This window comes from Sprattus sprattus (genome assembly GCF_963457725.1).
Source record: "Sprattus sprattus genome assembly, chromosome: 1".
In the NCBI taxonomy this organism is placed as follows: Eukaryota; Metazoa; Chordata; class Actinopteri; order Clupeiformes; family Clupeidae; genus Sprattus; species Sprattus sprattus.
In genome coordinates, this window is record NC_137920.1 from 12,592,974 (window position 1) to 12,607,525 (window position 14,552).

Sequence of the window (14,552 nt, forward strand, 5' to 3'; positions counted from 1 at the left end):
ATTGTGTTTTACCATGAGAAATAGTTTAAGGTATTGACCACAAACTGCACAATTAGCTTCATGAGTTCAGGCAACTGAGAACTTTGTTCAGCCAGTGGGTTTTAGTGTTTTAGCAATTGTAAAAAACTGTAATAGGTGCGTAAACGCTATTTCCAAAATTCCAGAGGTGCATAAACGGCGTTTACGTGCGTTTACCCTCCACTACAGCCCTGTGTGTGTGTGAGTGTCTTTGTATGTGTATGTGTGAGAGTGTCTGTGTTTGTGTGAGAGTTTGTGTCTGTCTGTCTCTCTGTCTCGCTGTCTGTTTGTGGGATTATTGTGAGTTGAGAATGATGGGTCTACTTGGCTGCTGTGTCACTCACAACCACTCCTGGCCAAGATATAAAGCAGGAGACATACAGTAGTCTGCACAGTAGCAGAAGAGTTACACACATACAAGCACGCACTCACGCATGCACACACAGACACACGCACACGCACACACACACGCACAAGCACACGCACACGCACTCGCACACGCACCAGCACAAACATAAGCACATATGGTGTGGGCTTGTTGTGTTTCATTAGATCACTTTGTATCCAGGTCAGATTAATAAAAACCTTATTAATGTCATGAGCCCATTACAAAGGTCTCAGTTGCATGAACTCATGTAGCTAATTGTGCAGTCTGTTGTCAATACCTTAAACTATTCCACATGATAAAACACAATTTGCAGATCTCACTTTAACTTTTCAGCAAAACTCTAAACACATTCTCAGTCTCAAAACACATTCTGCACTATAATTCACATGTCATCCATTCTGGTAAACACAAGTGGCAACCATCAGATACAAAGAGAGAATAAATGTCATTGATTGAACACAACCACTCAAACTGTATTCCACTTGTATCAAATGATGTGCCACAACCAATATCAGCCAGTTTAGAGTGCAAACAGGTTGTTGAAGGTGGGGAGGAGAATGTCTGAGAATGGATAGAAGAAACAATGTGAGAGGACGAGAATGAGTGTGTATGCTAGGTGGCCGCGAGGAGGAAGAGGAGTAGTAGTGTAGGTATACTGTAGTAGGCCTACAGTGCATTGTAGGCTGTATAATGCACAATAAACAAGTTGTATGGCCCTGAACATTGTGCTTTCTATTGGTTACAGTACCAGTACTGACTGTTCAATAGAGTTTGACTGGTTGCAGGTTCATATCAACAAAGCACCGGAGTGAGTTGTGAGTAGTGAGATGCAGGGTACAGTACTACGTATATGGGGTACAAGGAGGGGAACGAAACAACCAAAGTTAGAGCAAAGCAGAGTAGTTATTTCTGATACATTTGTAGTTATTATGAGAGAACATGTTTTCATTCATCAAAAGACAATGATGGATAAATAGGAAATTTGATTAAGATTAATAATGTATTTCTCCCTGAGATGTTTTGAACAATGTGTTTTCTATTTTTTGGTGTATTGTTTACTTGAAAGTGTATATCATTTTGATCACTTTGTTTATGACTTGAGAGCAGTGTTTTATTTTGAGCACAGGTAAAACTGTTTTGAGGTTTTGTGTTTACAGTTTCGAGAAAATGGGTGACTGTTTCAAGAAATGTGTTTTAGCAATCTTGAAAAACTGTAAGAATCACAGTCCCTGTGTCATTTTGTGCATCTGACAAATGAAATACTTGTAACTTGTAACAATCAGAAGCGTGTATCAAAGTATCAATTTTGGTGCCTCTGTGTACTTTGCTACTTTTGTTGGGGGTGGGTGGGGCTGTGGGTACTCTCCATTCTGAAAAGGAGGGACAAGCAAAGGGGAGTGTTTAGTAGTCTTCACCAACGTCCTCTCATTGAGCATGAGTACGCTCACTGCAGCGCAATGAGGTATATCTTTTGACTGTAACAATACAGAAGACAACCTGAAATCATGTCTGGCAGAGGCAAAGGAGGCAAGGGACTCGGTAAAGGGGGCGCTAAGCGTCATCGCAAGGTTCTCCGTGATAACATCCAGGGTATCACAAAGCCAGCAATCCGTCGTCTGGCTCGCCGTGGTGGCGTGAAGCGTATCTCCGGCCTCATCTACGAGGAGACTCGTGGTGTGCTGAAGGTTTTCCTGGAGAATGTCATCCGTGATGCCGTCACCTACACCGAACACGCCAAGAGAAAGACCGTGACCGCCATGGATGTGGTCTATGCTCTGAAGCGTCAGGGCCGCACTCTGTACGGCTTCGGCGGATAAAGATTTGATCACACATTCAAACTGAACCCAAAGGCTCTTTTAAGAGCCACCCAATTGCTTTACAAAGGCTGTATCCCAACGTTGATGGCGTGACACCAACCGACAATATAAAAGTGTTCCCCTTGAATGGGGATTCTAATAACTCAGATCTGGCAGGAGATTCTATCATTGGTGCAAATAAATGGCAAGATTATGATCAGACCATTTGCCACATCACTATATTATATAAACAACAGACGTGCCTAACGTGATTAGATCAGTACATTCATTTCTGTCCGTAAGCTACCTTGCATTTAATGGTGTGATATAAAAACAAGAACCCCTCTCCTCGCCCGGATGCGTACGGCGCGACGTAAATAAATGTTCTCTTTGGATCGAAGTTTTGTGAATTTATAATTCTTGCAAACTTGGTGTAACATTGGGCTCATACCACGACTCACATATGTGCGTAAAAATGGCAGAATCTCCAGAAACAAAACACAAGTAATTGATTACGCAATCTAAGGCTAGTTTATATATGTATATCTATACATTTGGCATACATCTATTTCGTAGGATTTTCTCCATTTCAACGAAAAGTGCGGGGAATGAGACAAAAGAAGGGGAGGGGGTAACTGCTGATCTGTGGGGGCTGGAGTTGTTTCATTGACCGCCCCCTTCGCTACAAATTGACCAACTGTGCCTGGGCGCTTGGTGTTGGAGGGAAATTACAGAGAATTCTGGACACAGGAGTCTGAAGTGACGCAGTCAGTCATTTGCATAGCACTTTGTATAAACAAGTCACAACCTCACTGAAGCAGCTATATTCTGTTTGCCATAGACAGTGATACATCATGCCTGAAGTAGCGAAGCCAGCACCCAAGAAAGGATCAAAGAAAGCAGTGACAAAGGCTGCAGGAAAAGGAGGCAAGAAGCGCCGAAAGACCAGGAAGGAGAGCTATGCCATCTACGTGTACAAGGTGCTGAAGCAGGTCCACCCCGATACCGGTATCTCCTCTAAGGCGATGGGAATCATGAACTCTTTCGTGAACGACATCTTCGAGCGCATCGCTGGAGAGTCTTCCCGTCTGGCTCACTACAACAAGCGTTCCACCATCACCTCCAGGGAGATCCAGACCGCAGTGCGTCTGCTTCTGCCCGGTGAGCTGGCCAAGCACGCCGTGTCTGAGGGAACCAAGGCCGTCACCAAGTACACCAGCTCCAAGTAAAGACTTCTCTTTACGCACACCAACCCAAAGGCTCTTTTAAGAGCCACCCACCTCTTCCTTGAAAAGTCATTCCAATGCTTTGTTTCATGTAAACCGTTTAATTCTCTCCACACTATTTCTCTTACAATAATACAAGACAAGGGTGAGTTTGACTAAAAAGGCCATGGATTCTTTGCGCACAGATAAGGCATGTTCATGACCTGCGTTTAATGTGAATGGCGACCCCAAGCGTCGCTAAATGGCCTTGTTGTGATACAGCTGAAATGTGTCACAAAAGCTTGTATTTTCTTAGCCAGTGGTCAACCTTTTAGTGGTGTATAAGCCTCAATAAAAAATACGCACACTCCACTCTCACAGTGGAACTGTTGCTTTGATGCACGTATGGCACAAAAGAGTCATGCGTGAAAATGTCGCTAGTAGGCAAATGTTGCATTAGTATATCTGGAGTGTTCCACATGTAAAAGGATAGTGAATTATTTAAGCACGTTGCCCATGGATGCAATGTGTTATATTCAAGACCTGGCAAACGTGAGTAGTTGTGAAAGTAAAAAAGGTGCAGATGCTGCTTAATTCATAAAACAACACGTTTTGAAAGGTCACGAACTGTAAATAGAATTTAGTGCAGAACACACTGAGCATCGTGTATGTCACCATTGACAACTAAACGGAATAGAGCTTTGATCGACAGTTTGGTGGCTCTTAAAAGAGCCTTTTGATTTCTAGAGTGATGAATGAACTTAAGCACGCTCCCCACGGATGCGACGGGCCAGCTGGATGTCCTTGGGCATGATGGTGACCCTCTTGGCGTGGATGGCGCACAGGTTGGTGTCCTCGAACAGACCAACTAGGTAAGCCTCGCTAGCCTCCTGAAGAGCCATGACGGCAGAGCTCTGGAAACGCAGGTCGGTCTTGAAGTCCTGAGCGATCTCTCTGACCAGACGCTGGAAGGGCAGCTTGCGGATCAGCAGCTCAGTGGACTTCTGGTAACGGCGGATCTCTCTCAGAGCCACGGTACCGGGCCTGTAACGATGGGGCTTCTTCACGCCACCGGTAGCTGGTGCGCTTTTACGCGCAGCCTTGGTGGCGAGCTGCTTTCTTGGGGCTTTGCCGCCAGTTGATTTACGTGCTGTTTGCTTTGTTCTTGCCATTGTAACACGCCGAGTTCTCCGCAATACACGTTCTTGACTAGGCAGTCATATATATACTCCAAACACGCTCGCCCCCTGGTGTTTTTCTCCCCAATGATTGGGCGAGATACACAATTTCCGGATGGCGCCACAATTTCAAACATGTGAATACACCCACGCACAAACGGCTCCGCAGATGACGTCTCTGTTTGCAACATAATATGTCAATGTAAGTAGCCTAAAATACCCCCAAAAAGTCACCACAGAACAAAATCATCGGCTGAACAACACAGAGTGTATCCTGTATCAATTATTGTCCATAATAATATGTTGTACTACACTTAATAGCCTGCCACTCTGATTTGTGAAAGTAGTATACGCATGGCCTTATTCCCTGCCCCCCACCCATAAACATGCTTGTGTATTTCTCACTCACTTAATTCTGAATAAAAGCATTCAGTAATGCTGTAGATTCTGGTTTTTATATGCTGACCAGTGGCATTTGGCCTTCTACACATTTGTTTACCACATTAGTGAATAGGCATGGTATGATAAATGAATGATACTTATAGTACACAATAACATGTATGCCTGTAGTTATGATAAATAATGTTTGGAAATATTTCGGAGCATTTTATCTGATGGAATTATGTTGTAACAACAGTGTTTTGATGTCCTTGTTAATCACTGCAAAACCTTTGACTTGGAGACATTGTGTATTCCTTGCTAAAATAAGTGAACTTAGTGACACATTTTATGCAGGAACATTTTGTTTTCGTAAATGTGTGGTATTGAACTGCATTAATTGGTTAAGAGTACCTCGACTAGATCGACTCGTGGTTGTTTTTGCCAGTTCAATTTGGCAGTGCTTTGCACTGTTTTTGAACGGTAACGTTTTGGTGGTCCTTAAAAGTGCTCTTTATCCATTTTTAATTTAGCCCTCTCTCGCTAATTTTTCTAGGTATAGAAGTAAGTTTCTCGTTGCGACAATGACCAAAAAAGAGAACCATTCTATTCATGCGGGCAGCATTGACATAGGCATACTACTAGCTCAGAGCTTCACTTGCTGATGTGAGGATGCTTAGAGCCAATCGTGTCTCACTGTGGTACTACAAGCCCAGCCTACATTCACTGCCGCCTTCTGTTCTTTCCGCTACCGCCTCTTTGACTCCACTCATTAGGATCTATACAAAAGAAATATCCTCGCTAAAAGTTTACACAAAACATTAAGCTGTACATAAAACAAATCACTACAATAGAAATCACGATTCGCAAGGCCTATACATTTGGAATACTGCTTCCACTTATCGATGCGGATATCTGGAACTATATTCTGGAATTTTGTACATTCGATACTCGAATATGTGTTGTTCATAAAGATGATACCCATAGTAATACTTTAGAATATGCATTTCAATGATATGGTTGGGTGGCTCTTAAAAGAGCCTTTTGAATTTAGAAAGTAGCATACACTTGGAAGATTTACTTCTTCTTGGGAGCTGCCTTCTTCGGTTTAACTGTTTTAGGCTTCGCAACCTTGGGTTTAGCTGCCTTAACCTTTTTAGGGCTCTTGGTTGCCTTAGCTACGACGGGCTTCGTTGCCTTCTTGGGGCTCTTTGTGGCCTTTTTGAGCGCTGCGGGTTTCTTCACTTTCTTCGGTGACTTTTTGGCAGCAGCAGGTTTCTTGGCCACTGCCTTCTTGGGCTTCTTTGCTGCAACCGGTTTCTTCGCTGCTGGCTTCTTGGCTTTAGGGGCTGCCTTCTTAACGACCTTCTTCTCCTCTGCCTGTTTCTTGTTCAGCTTGAAGGAGCCGGAGGCGCCTGTTCCTTTGGTCTGGACCAGCGTTCCCTTAGTAACAAGACTCTTGATGGCCACCTTCACACGAGCGTTATTCTTTTCAACGTCGTATCCGCCAGCCACCAAAGCCTTCTTCAGCGCAGCTAGGGAAATCCCTTTCTTCTCTTTGGAAGCAGAAATAGCCTTGACGACGAGTTCACCCACACTAGGACCAGTTTTCTTCGGTCTGGGTGCCTTCTTCTTCGGGGATTTAGCCGGAGCAGGGGCGGGTGCTGGAGCAACTTCTGCCATTGTAGATCCGAGAGTACTAACACTGTTATTCAGAATGAACAAATCCCATGGAAGTGGATTGGTATTAAAGTCGCTATGAGAACCTTTTAGACTCAACCCTATACGCTCACAGTCGACTTGCCTCCTTGGTGCGCCTGATTGTGTTTTCTGTTCTCACATTTTGTAAAAATACGAAACCAGCGGAATGAAATAAAAAGTCAAAAATACATTTCTTCAGTCATATGAAACCTTTTCTCAAGATTAAACTATCCGAGGCTAAATCTCCGGGTAAATGCTCGTTACAAAAACGCATCAACAGCAGAAGTCGGCGTGTGTCTCGAGCAATCACTGTTCATTTTGCGTAACATTTACATGCATACAAATAACTAAATTATGTTATGGTCAAGAAATAAACATCAGCTAATGAAGAAATAAGGCTTAGTTAGTTATACGAGAGATAATATGTTCCGGTGTGTGAGCTACGTGTTTTAAAACAACAGTTTTTTAGACGATGTAAAACACAGAGACGCCATGCCTGTTCAGTCGGCTCGAGCTACGCAGAAGACAATCCCTTACAAAGAACAACGGTCCATAGAAAATATTTTTGGACCACAAAACCTTATCAACATATTGGTGGGCCTAATAAAGTCCACGTTTATGTTGATGTAGCCTACACGCTGGTAGATAAATTGTCGAAAAGTTACAGGCTATAAGACAAAACCGAATTCCTCGATTGTTTGGTGCGCTGGACTGGATGCACTGGCTGAAGTAATAGGATGTTTGTAAATTGTGGACTGTGTTCTTTGGCCAGGTCCAAGTCAAATATATTCGAGGAAACATGTTGTGGTAAACTAGAACGCAAAGCTTTTCAATTGATTGGCAGAATAAGCCTTTACTCGTGGGACAGCCAATAGTGCAATAGCCTGTGTATAACCAAATGCGTTACACGGGCGGACCACGACGTTTTAGATTATTTCAAAGAATATCATACGTTTCCAGTCCTAGGCTAGCTTGAGGTAATATTTTGCAAAGCCTGCTAAATATAAGGCTAAAGGAGTGGACCGAGGCGCAATACCCGTACAGAGTAGTGGCTGAAGTTTATCAAGTTAATAGCCCGCGTCATCATAACGACATTCTTACCGCCATCGTTCGTTCCATATGGCGAACTAGGTTGTCTAGGTTGCAGTCGCGCAAACACCATCATCGCGTTCTCATTGTGATGTCATAACTCATAACGGGTAACCACTTTATAATCTCATGTCTGCAAAGCGATGTATCCATAGCGTACAGCTCGCATACCGTAGTAGACTGATTTTAACACATCAAGATTGTTTGGACTAGAACACACAGTGAAATAAGGTAGGCACAGTAGCCTTGAACAGTGGTCGGGCCTCATGCCCATGTTTCTAAGCCAGTGAATTGCGGGCCAGAACATAATCAAATGCTAATGTAAGGAATATATTGATAAAAAAATGCAACTGGAATTTTAACTGTATACTATCACACGAGAATAAGGTAGGGGTTTGGATTCTTTAACATTTGGATATCTGTTCATTTTAATGTATTATTGACCTGAACAATCTGAATACTTTTTTGAGTTGTCAAGCTAAGGTAACATGGCATGGTGTGGCACAATTGTGAAATTGTGATTTTTCAGTTCCATAGTATGTGTGTAGATAATAATTATTTTATATTATATCATACTAGTGCAGTGCCCGTAGGAATCATGCATTCTAGTGTTAGCAGACGTATGTGTAGCTGTTGAGTAATGTAATAGCAAGACATATTTGCACTCCACATAGGTACAGGTTACACTGAAGTATTATTGTGATGCATGTTTCCTTTTCATTAAGAAATGTTTTAATGTTAGCCTTTTTGGAGATATACCAACAAATAAAGTTTGAGATTATGTAGTGGATGCAGTTGAATATAGATGTCAAAGTTGCTGTCTAAACTATAAACTAAATGTCATGAAGAAAGAAATGATTTAAAATGAAGTTATGGTTGAAATAGGATCACTTCTTTATTGTAAGGGTAAGTGTAGGGTAAGAATGGTCATGCAGTTGGACTCAAATGTAGGTTCATTTTATTGAATGTATGTAGCCTACTGTACTGTAGGCTACTGTATGACTTCGATGATGCTAGCTTTGACAGCCCATTCTCAGACAGATCGTAATCTAATTATGTCCTTACAATGGGAACATAGTTTAAATACTCTGACTGGAGATGGCGTTACTATCCCCCACCCGAATTCAGTGCAGGACTGGGAGGATAACATGACGACGTGGGCCCAACATAATTTACAGCGAGATTTGCGCGTATTTCGTGGACTCCATAGCAACAGATGGGAAAGCAATGGACAATCTGAAAGCCTCCGAGGCTTATCAAAATATTTATATTGTTCATTAGTATAGCGTATTTTTACAGTACATTTCTGCACTTATTTGACTTACAACTTGGCAAACTCATTTCATAAGCATGGTTGAAATGTGACTGTGATTACAGCACTTATTCATGGCATATGCAAAACGCATGAATTTTACTCTATACAACTCTCTCTCTGAATTCATAGTTCGCGAGATATTTCTATTTTATCGTTCGCGTTTGGATTACGCGTGGATTACTATTCCCTGTCTGTTAGATGACTGTACAACTCTAGACATTACTTTAAAACTTAATATAAAGAAGCTTATATAAACGAATAGATAAAATCAATCACTGTCTTAAGATTACCTGAGCAAAAGTCTGTATCTGTTCACCAAGAAGAATTTGAATGCGGACCTCCTTATCGTATCCAACGCTATTCTGAACTTTGAGTGAAGGCAGGATAGTTTAATACTGCTAGGCTTTATTGTTTGATTGTGACGTCACTACCCATAGTGCCGACGGGACGGGAAACGATAACCCATTGTTTCCTACGGGAAACGGTAAAATACAAATATCTCACAAACTATAAATTCAAAAATCTTCAAAATCAAGGATGCACAGCTTCATGACATGCGTAAGCTACATGCGAAATATCATAACTAACGTAACTACCGTCAGGGAGATACGCCCTAGACAGACTGATATAAGCTCATGTACTGGATGTCAGGCTCTTAACTGTAATTGTATTAAATAAAATGTGAACCAGTTAATGTAAAATGTGCCATAACTAATGATGAATATTTTCTAATTCTATGCTGGACAGCCAACATTTGTTACCATGTAATGTAGTAAATTGAAGTTGGCTTCTTGCTGTGAAGGTAACGCTGTATGTAGTTTAATTATATTTCAACTCTGTCTATTTGACATTTTGTTTTGTGATACTTAAGTTTCTATCATGCATAAAGGCAGTATGATGGAGGTGGCAGTGGTACCATAAACATATGAACACCGCATTCGTCTTTGTTTTCGTAATCTACGGCCATCACTGGTCTGGGCGGAACTTAATGGAATCAATCACAAAACGGTTAAAAGGAGATCGGTGGAACAACGGGCTGTGTGTATAACAAATAACATACCCAGTAGTCATAAGTGACCTTTGACCTTTGACCTGTAGTTTATTTGTATCTGTATTTGGTAGCTTAATTAAGTTGAGAGCTGGCTAGTCACTTTAGTTACCGTTATAAACATTCGTGTCCAATAGTAAGGTGGAAGCAGATATAAGTTAACCACATCCTGCTGTGTATTTAAGGTAATCAATGATGACATTGGAATATGATATGCAATGTAACGTTACTCACTTTCTCAATATGGCATTGATAGGCTTCTGTACGTAGAACTTGTCGATGTAGCCTATAACATATATGGGTTAGCCTAATGTTGGATTTACCTAGATATTTGGTGCTGTCATAGGCTACTTCTAGATAACCTTAGTGAAAGTGTTTGTTGTGTCCCTTGTGTTAAATTTCACTTTAGGCCCTCCATCTAGCAAGTGTCTTTGTTTCAGTTCAGCCAGACCAATGACTAAAACACAGACACCTGTACACACTCGAACACCCGGCACACACACACACCTACAGTATAGCCTATGATCCCATCCCACCCACCCCATAATATTTCATGGGATATACATATCCTAGGTCTCATGATTTCTATGCAATTATGCTCAAATAAATTGCAGTTATGCCTACAGACAGCAGTCACATAATATAGAGAGCTGAAGTAGTCCTAATGTACTGACATCACCTGCTGACTGTGATGTAATAAAGGTTTCCATGGAAGGAATTTGTTGAAAACCCCAATAAAGACTTGAATACTCTATTCACTTCTCATACAGCAATACTGAAATCACATGTATAAGAACTGTTTTCTATAAGTGCACAGAATATCACAATATATTAAGGTAGGTGTTTTGATTGCACATTAATATCACTTAAAGAATGTAAATTACTTATTACATTTTATTTTTAATGTCAATTCCAGTTAAATACTATCTACAAATGTGCTATGGCCAATACATTGTGCCAATAGCATTGTGCCTTCCATGCCTCTTATGTTTGTGTACACCATTTGGTTAAATATTCAGTAATAATTCATACATTGTAAACATTTATAAATACATATGACACTGAATAAGTCACCAGTCATTACAAGTTATTTAAGATATAATGAGTTCAATGGAAATTGTTTGTTGTTACAATATTATATTGTTCATTGTGACTGTGATCCTGTTCACATGGTAAATCTGTTTTCAAAATCACTTTCTGAGGTGCATAAATCTGTAGATGCCGGGTTTGTGCTGCATTTGGAAAACGATACAAAAATGATACTGTGGATGGAGAGCGTTTTTTACATTTAATCAGCGTTTTCAAATGTACCTGGCTCAGTGTAGACTCAGTCTGAAGTGGAATTTGAGTACAAACATTATAAATTGTATTCTCCAAGGAACCGTTGTATGACATCACTTGCTGGTTGTGATGTCATAATGGTTGGCAATTAGGTAAAACAGTTAGTAGCACAATTAGTAAGTCACTTCTCATGAAACAGTATAGAGAGCACACACATTTTAAAGAACAGAGAATATCAATAGAGAATAAGGTAGGTGTTTTCATTGTAGACACTTTAATGTTATTTAACTGATTTGATTTATCATAGATTCATCCAATAACTCAAAAAGCCTAGATAGTAAAATAATGTAATACGTTCGATTGGTCTGACTGACCGTAACTGTGGCTAACTAAAGTAGGCCTATACACTGTGTATAGCCTTTGACTTCCATACCCATAGTATTGCATGTATTAGAAAATTATATATTTGAGTAAAATGATATCTTAAATGATATCTTATAGTCTAATGTTATTGGTGTCAGGTTTTAAATGGGAATTTCATTGTCTTCTAGAAGGCCCCGTAGAAGACCTGCTGCAGTGGACACAAGCCAGTCTGCTGGAGGTGAGGGACCTTACTTGTGGAGGAGGTTGTACGGTTTTAATCAATATTCTGATGGCACAATATCAAATATAATAAACTGTGTTAGATGAAGTGGACAGAAGACACATCTGATAAAGGTAGAGGGTGACATGTCTGGGGATAGTAGTGGTTAGATTAATATCATTAACGTCTTAACATTTCAGCGCTTACGGTGTTGTACAATTGCAGAAACATCAAATGGTTTGAACATAATCTAACATTAATTTATATATTTGTACTTATTATATGATATATCTAAGACCAACATTCATTTATATACTTGGATGCAACCTGTGTTGTGGGGGACTGAGATTCACTCGCTGCACAGCTCTGTACCAGCTACCATTACAAATATGTCTCTTTGTCTCTCTCTCACTGTGTGTGTGTGTGTGTGTGTGTGTGTGTGTGTGTCTCTGTCTCTCTGGATGCAACCTGTGTTGTGGGGGACTGAGATTCACTCGCTGCACAGCTCTGTACCAGCTACCATTACAAATATGTCTCTTTGTCTCTCTCTCACTGTGTGTGTGTGTGTGTGTGTGTGTGTGTGTGTGTGTCTCTGTCTCTCTCTCTCTCTCTCTCTCTCTCTCTCTCTCTCTCTCTCTCTCTCTCTCTCTCTCTCTCTCTCTCTCTCTCTCTCTCTCTCTCTCTCTCTCTCTCTCTCTCTCTCTCTCTCTCTCTCTCTCTCTCTCTCTCTCTCAGCTACTCCTACCATGGCCCAGTCTCTGTCAGGGAAATCCTCTCCAGAGGAATCTGCAGAGAAAGACCTCTGTGTCTTTGAGCTTCAGGAAAAGTTTCCATTTCTGTCAGATTACTTGACAGGTCTAAAGGATGAGTAAGTACCATTTCCCTCAGATTATCTGACAGGTATTCTCTAAATCTGATCCATTCCCTCTGCACGTAATCTCTATATATCTCTATGTATTCAAATCAAATGCACAATGTTCACTACAGAGGCACGTCTATGTTTGCATGTATGTATTTCCAATGCTAAATCATTCTTTTCATTTTCTACAGGGAATGGATTACCTTCCGTGATGTCATGGCTAATCCTGTGAGTGTTTTCATTTATATAAATGCATTAAAGTATCACTGCCTGCATCTACACATAGACTTGTCATAATGACACACTTTTCACCGCAATAATACCCCATAATTATGTTTTGGGCGTGCACATTAAGCAATACTCATGTGTGCAATGATGATGATCACTCAGAACTGCCAGGAAGTAATGTCAGTGGAGCTTGTCAATACACAATACACATGTGTCTATGAGACTGCGAGACTTCCGTTTCGCAGCAAACTCGACTGACTCCCTGGCTAAAAGTTCCCTTCTTTCTATCAGTAGATAGTTCTTAACATTTTCTTTGAATTGAAATGCGAACTATAAATACAAATATGCTATCATTAACAATCACTAAATATGAATCTAAATTATATATTGTCTAAATCTGAACAACAATATGAAAATGGCTCTAACACCCTCGTTCTTGTCATATGACACAGATGACCAAGGCAGAGTTTTTCAAGCTCCTGATTGACTTGGTGAAGCACGTAGACCTGACCTCAATGCAGGTGGTCATCCCAGCTCTCCTTAAGATGCTGGGGGAGATGCCCAGGAGCTTCCAAAGTGCCTCCCAAGAGCTTCCCTCTGTCACATATGTTGAGGATGAAACCGATATCATGGTGCTGAAGAATGAGGTCCTGACGGAAATCATTCCCAAAGTAAAAAGTAAAAGTAAAAAGTCATTGTGCTCCTCAAGAAAGAGGTAAGTTAAAGCGTTTAACATATAGGTAACACCTTGCTTTCACATAGAAAACTGTTTCAATCCATGCGACAGCACGATACATTAAAACAACATGCGAATGTTGAGAGGTTTGTTTTCAAATTTTGGGTAAAAGTGTAAATATCTAAAGGGTTGAACACATAGGTAACCTAACACCTTGCTTTCTCCTAGAAAACACGATACATTAAAACAACACATGGATATATAAAGATGTTTGATTTAAAGTTCGGGTCACACAAACTAATAAGAGTGCATTAACGTTTCAAGGTCCCAGTCTTCTCTGCTGAGTGAACTTGGCGTCTCCGAGGACAATATAAAATGCAGCGTTCAGGACACACTGAGCAAAATGCTTGTGATTGGCTCTAACACTGGACATGCAGAAGAGCTGATCAATGCCATTGTCCAGCAGATAGTGGTTAGCATTAAGGTTAGCCTAGCCGAGATGAAGAGAACTGGTACCAAGTCACCCAGAGCTGCTGCTCTACGGAGGAAGTCCAGCACTGAGCAGCTGGTCCAAGAGGTATCCAGAAAGCTCAGTGAGTTCGCAAGTGCACAAGACCCGGTCTGCATTTCTGAGCGAGACGTCGAGTCATCTTTGGCTTCAACAGCGGGGGAAGCAATGACTGCAGTGACCCAGGGTTTGAAAAGAGGTTTGGATGACCAGGAGACCAAGAGAGAATGGGCAAAAAGGTGTCTGGCACGCATCAAAATAGCTGTGCCCGCTCTTACGTGCCAATGTGCCTGTTCCACGG

General features: G+C 41.1%; 4 protein-coding genes across 4 annotated transcripts; 2 read left to right on the forward strand and 2 right to left on the reverse strand.

Annotated features, from left to right (window-relative positions):
* Nucleotides 1–1,911: 1,911 nt before the first annotated feature.
* Nucleotides 1,912–2,223, forward strand: LOC308377206 (histone H4; the record flags this gene model as incomplete). The annotated part of the gene is made up of 1 exon (XM_080853790.1): nt 1,912–2,223. The coding sequence occupies one exon, from the start codon at nt 1,912–1,914 to the stop codon at nt 2,221–2,223; it is 312 nt and encodes a 103-aa protein (XP_080709916.1).
* An 833-nt stretch (nt 2,224–3,056) lies between these two features.
* LOC308372507 (histone H2B 1/2-like) lies at nt 3,057–3,431 on the forward strand (the record flags this gene model as incomplete). Its single annotated transcript, XM_080847663.1, has 1 exon — nt 3,057–3,431. The coding sequence occupies one exon, from the start codon at nt 3,057–3,059 to the stop codon at nt 3,429–3,431; it is 375 nt and encodes a 124-aa protein (XP_080703789.1).
* A 737-nt stretch (nt 3,432–4,168) lies between these two features.
* Nucleotides 4,169–4,579, reverse strand: LOC308378619 (histone H3.2; the record flags this gene model as incomplete). Its single annotated transcript, XM_080855564.1, has 1 exon — nt 4,169–4,579. One exon carries the CDS (start codon nt 4,577–4,579, stop codon nt 4,169–4,171), a length of 411 nt encoding a protein of 136 aa, XP_080711690.1.
* Nucleotides 4,580–5,965: 1,386 nt separating this feature from the next.
* On the reverse strand, nt 5,966–6,646 carry LOC308372498 (histone H1-like; the record flags this gene model as incomplete). The annotated part of the gene is made up of 1 exon (XM_080847654.1): nt 5,966–6,646. The coding sequence occupies one exon, from the start codon at nt 6,644–6,646 to the stop codon at nt 6,041–6,043; it is 606 nt and encodes a 201-aa protein (XP_080703780.1). The 3' UTR covers nt 5,966–6,040.
* Between the last annotated feature and the right edge of the window lie 7,906 nt (nt 6,647–14,552).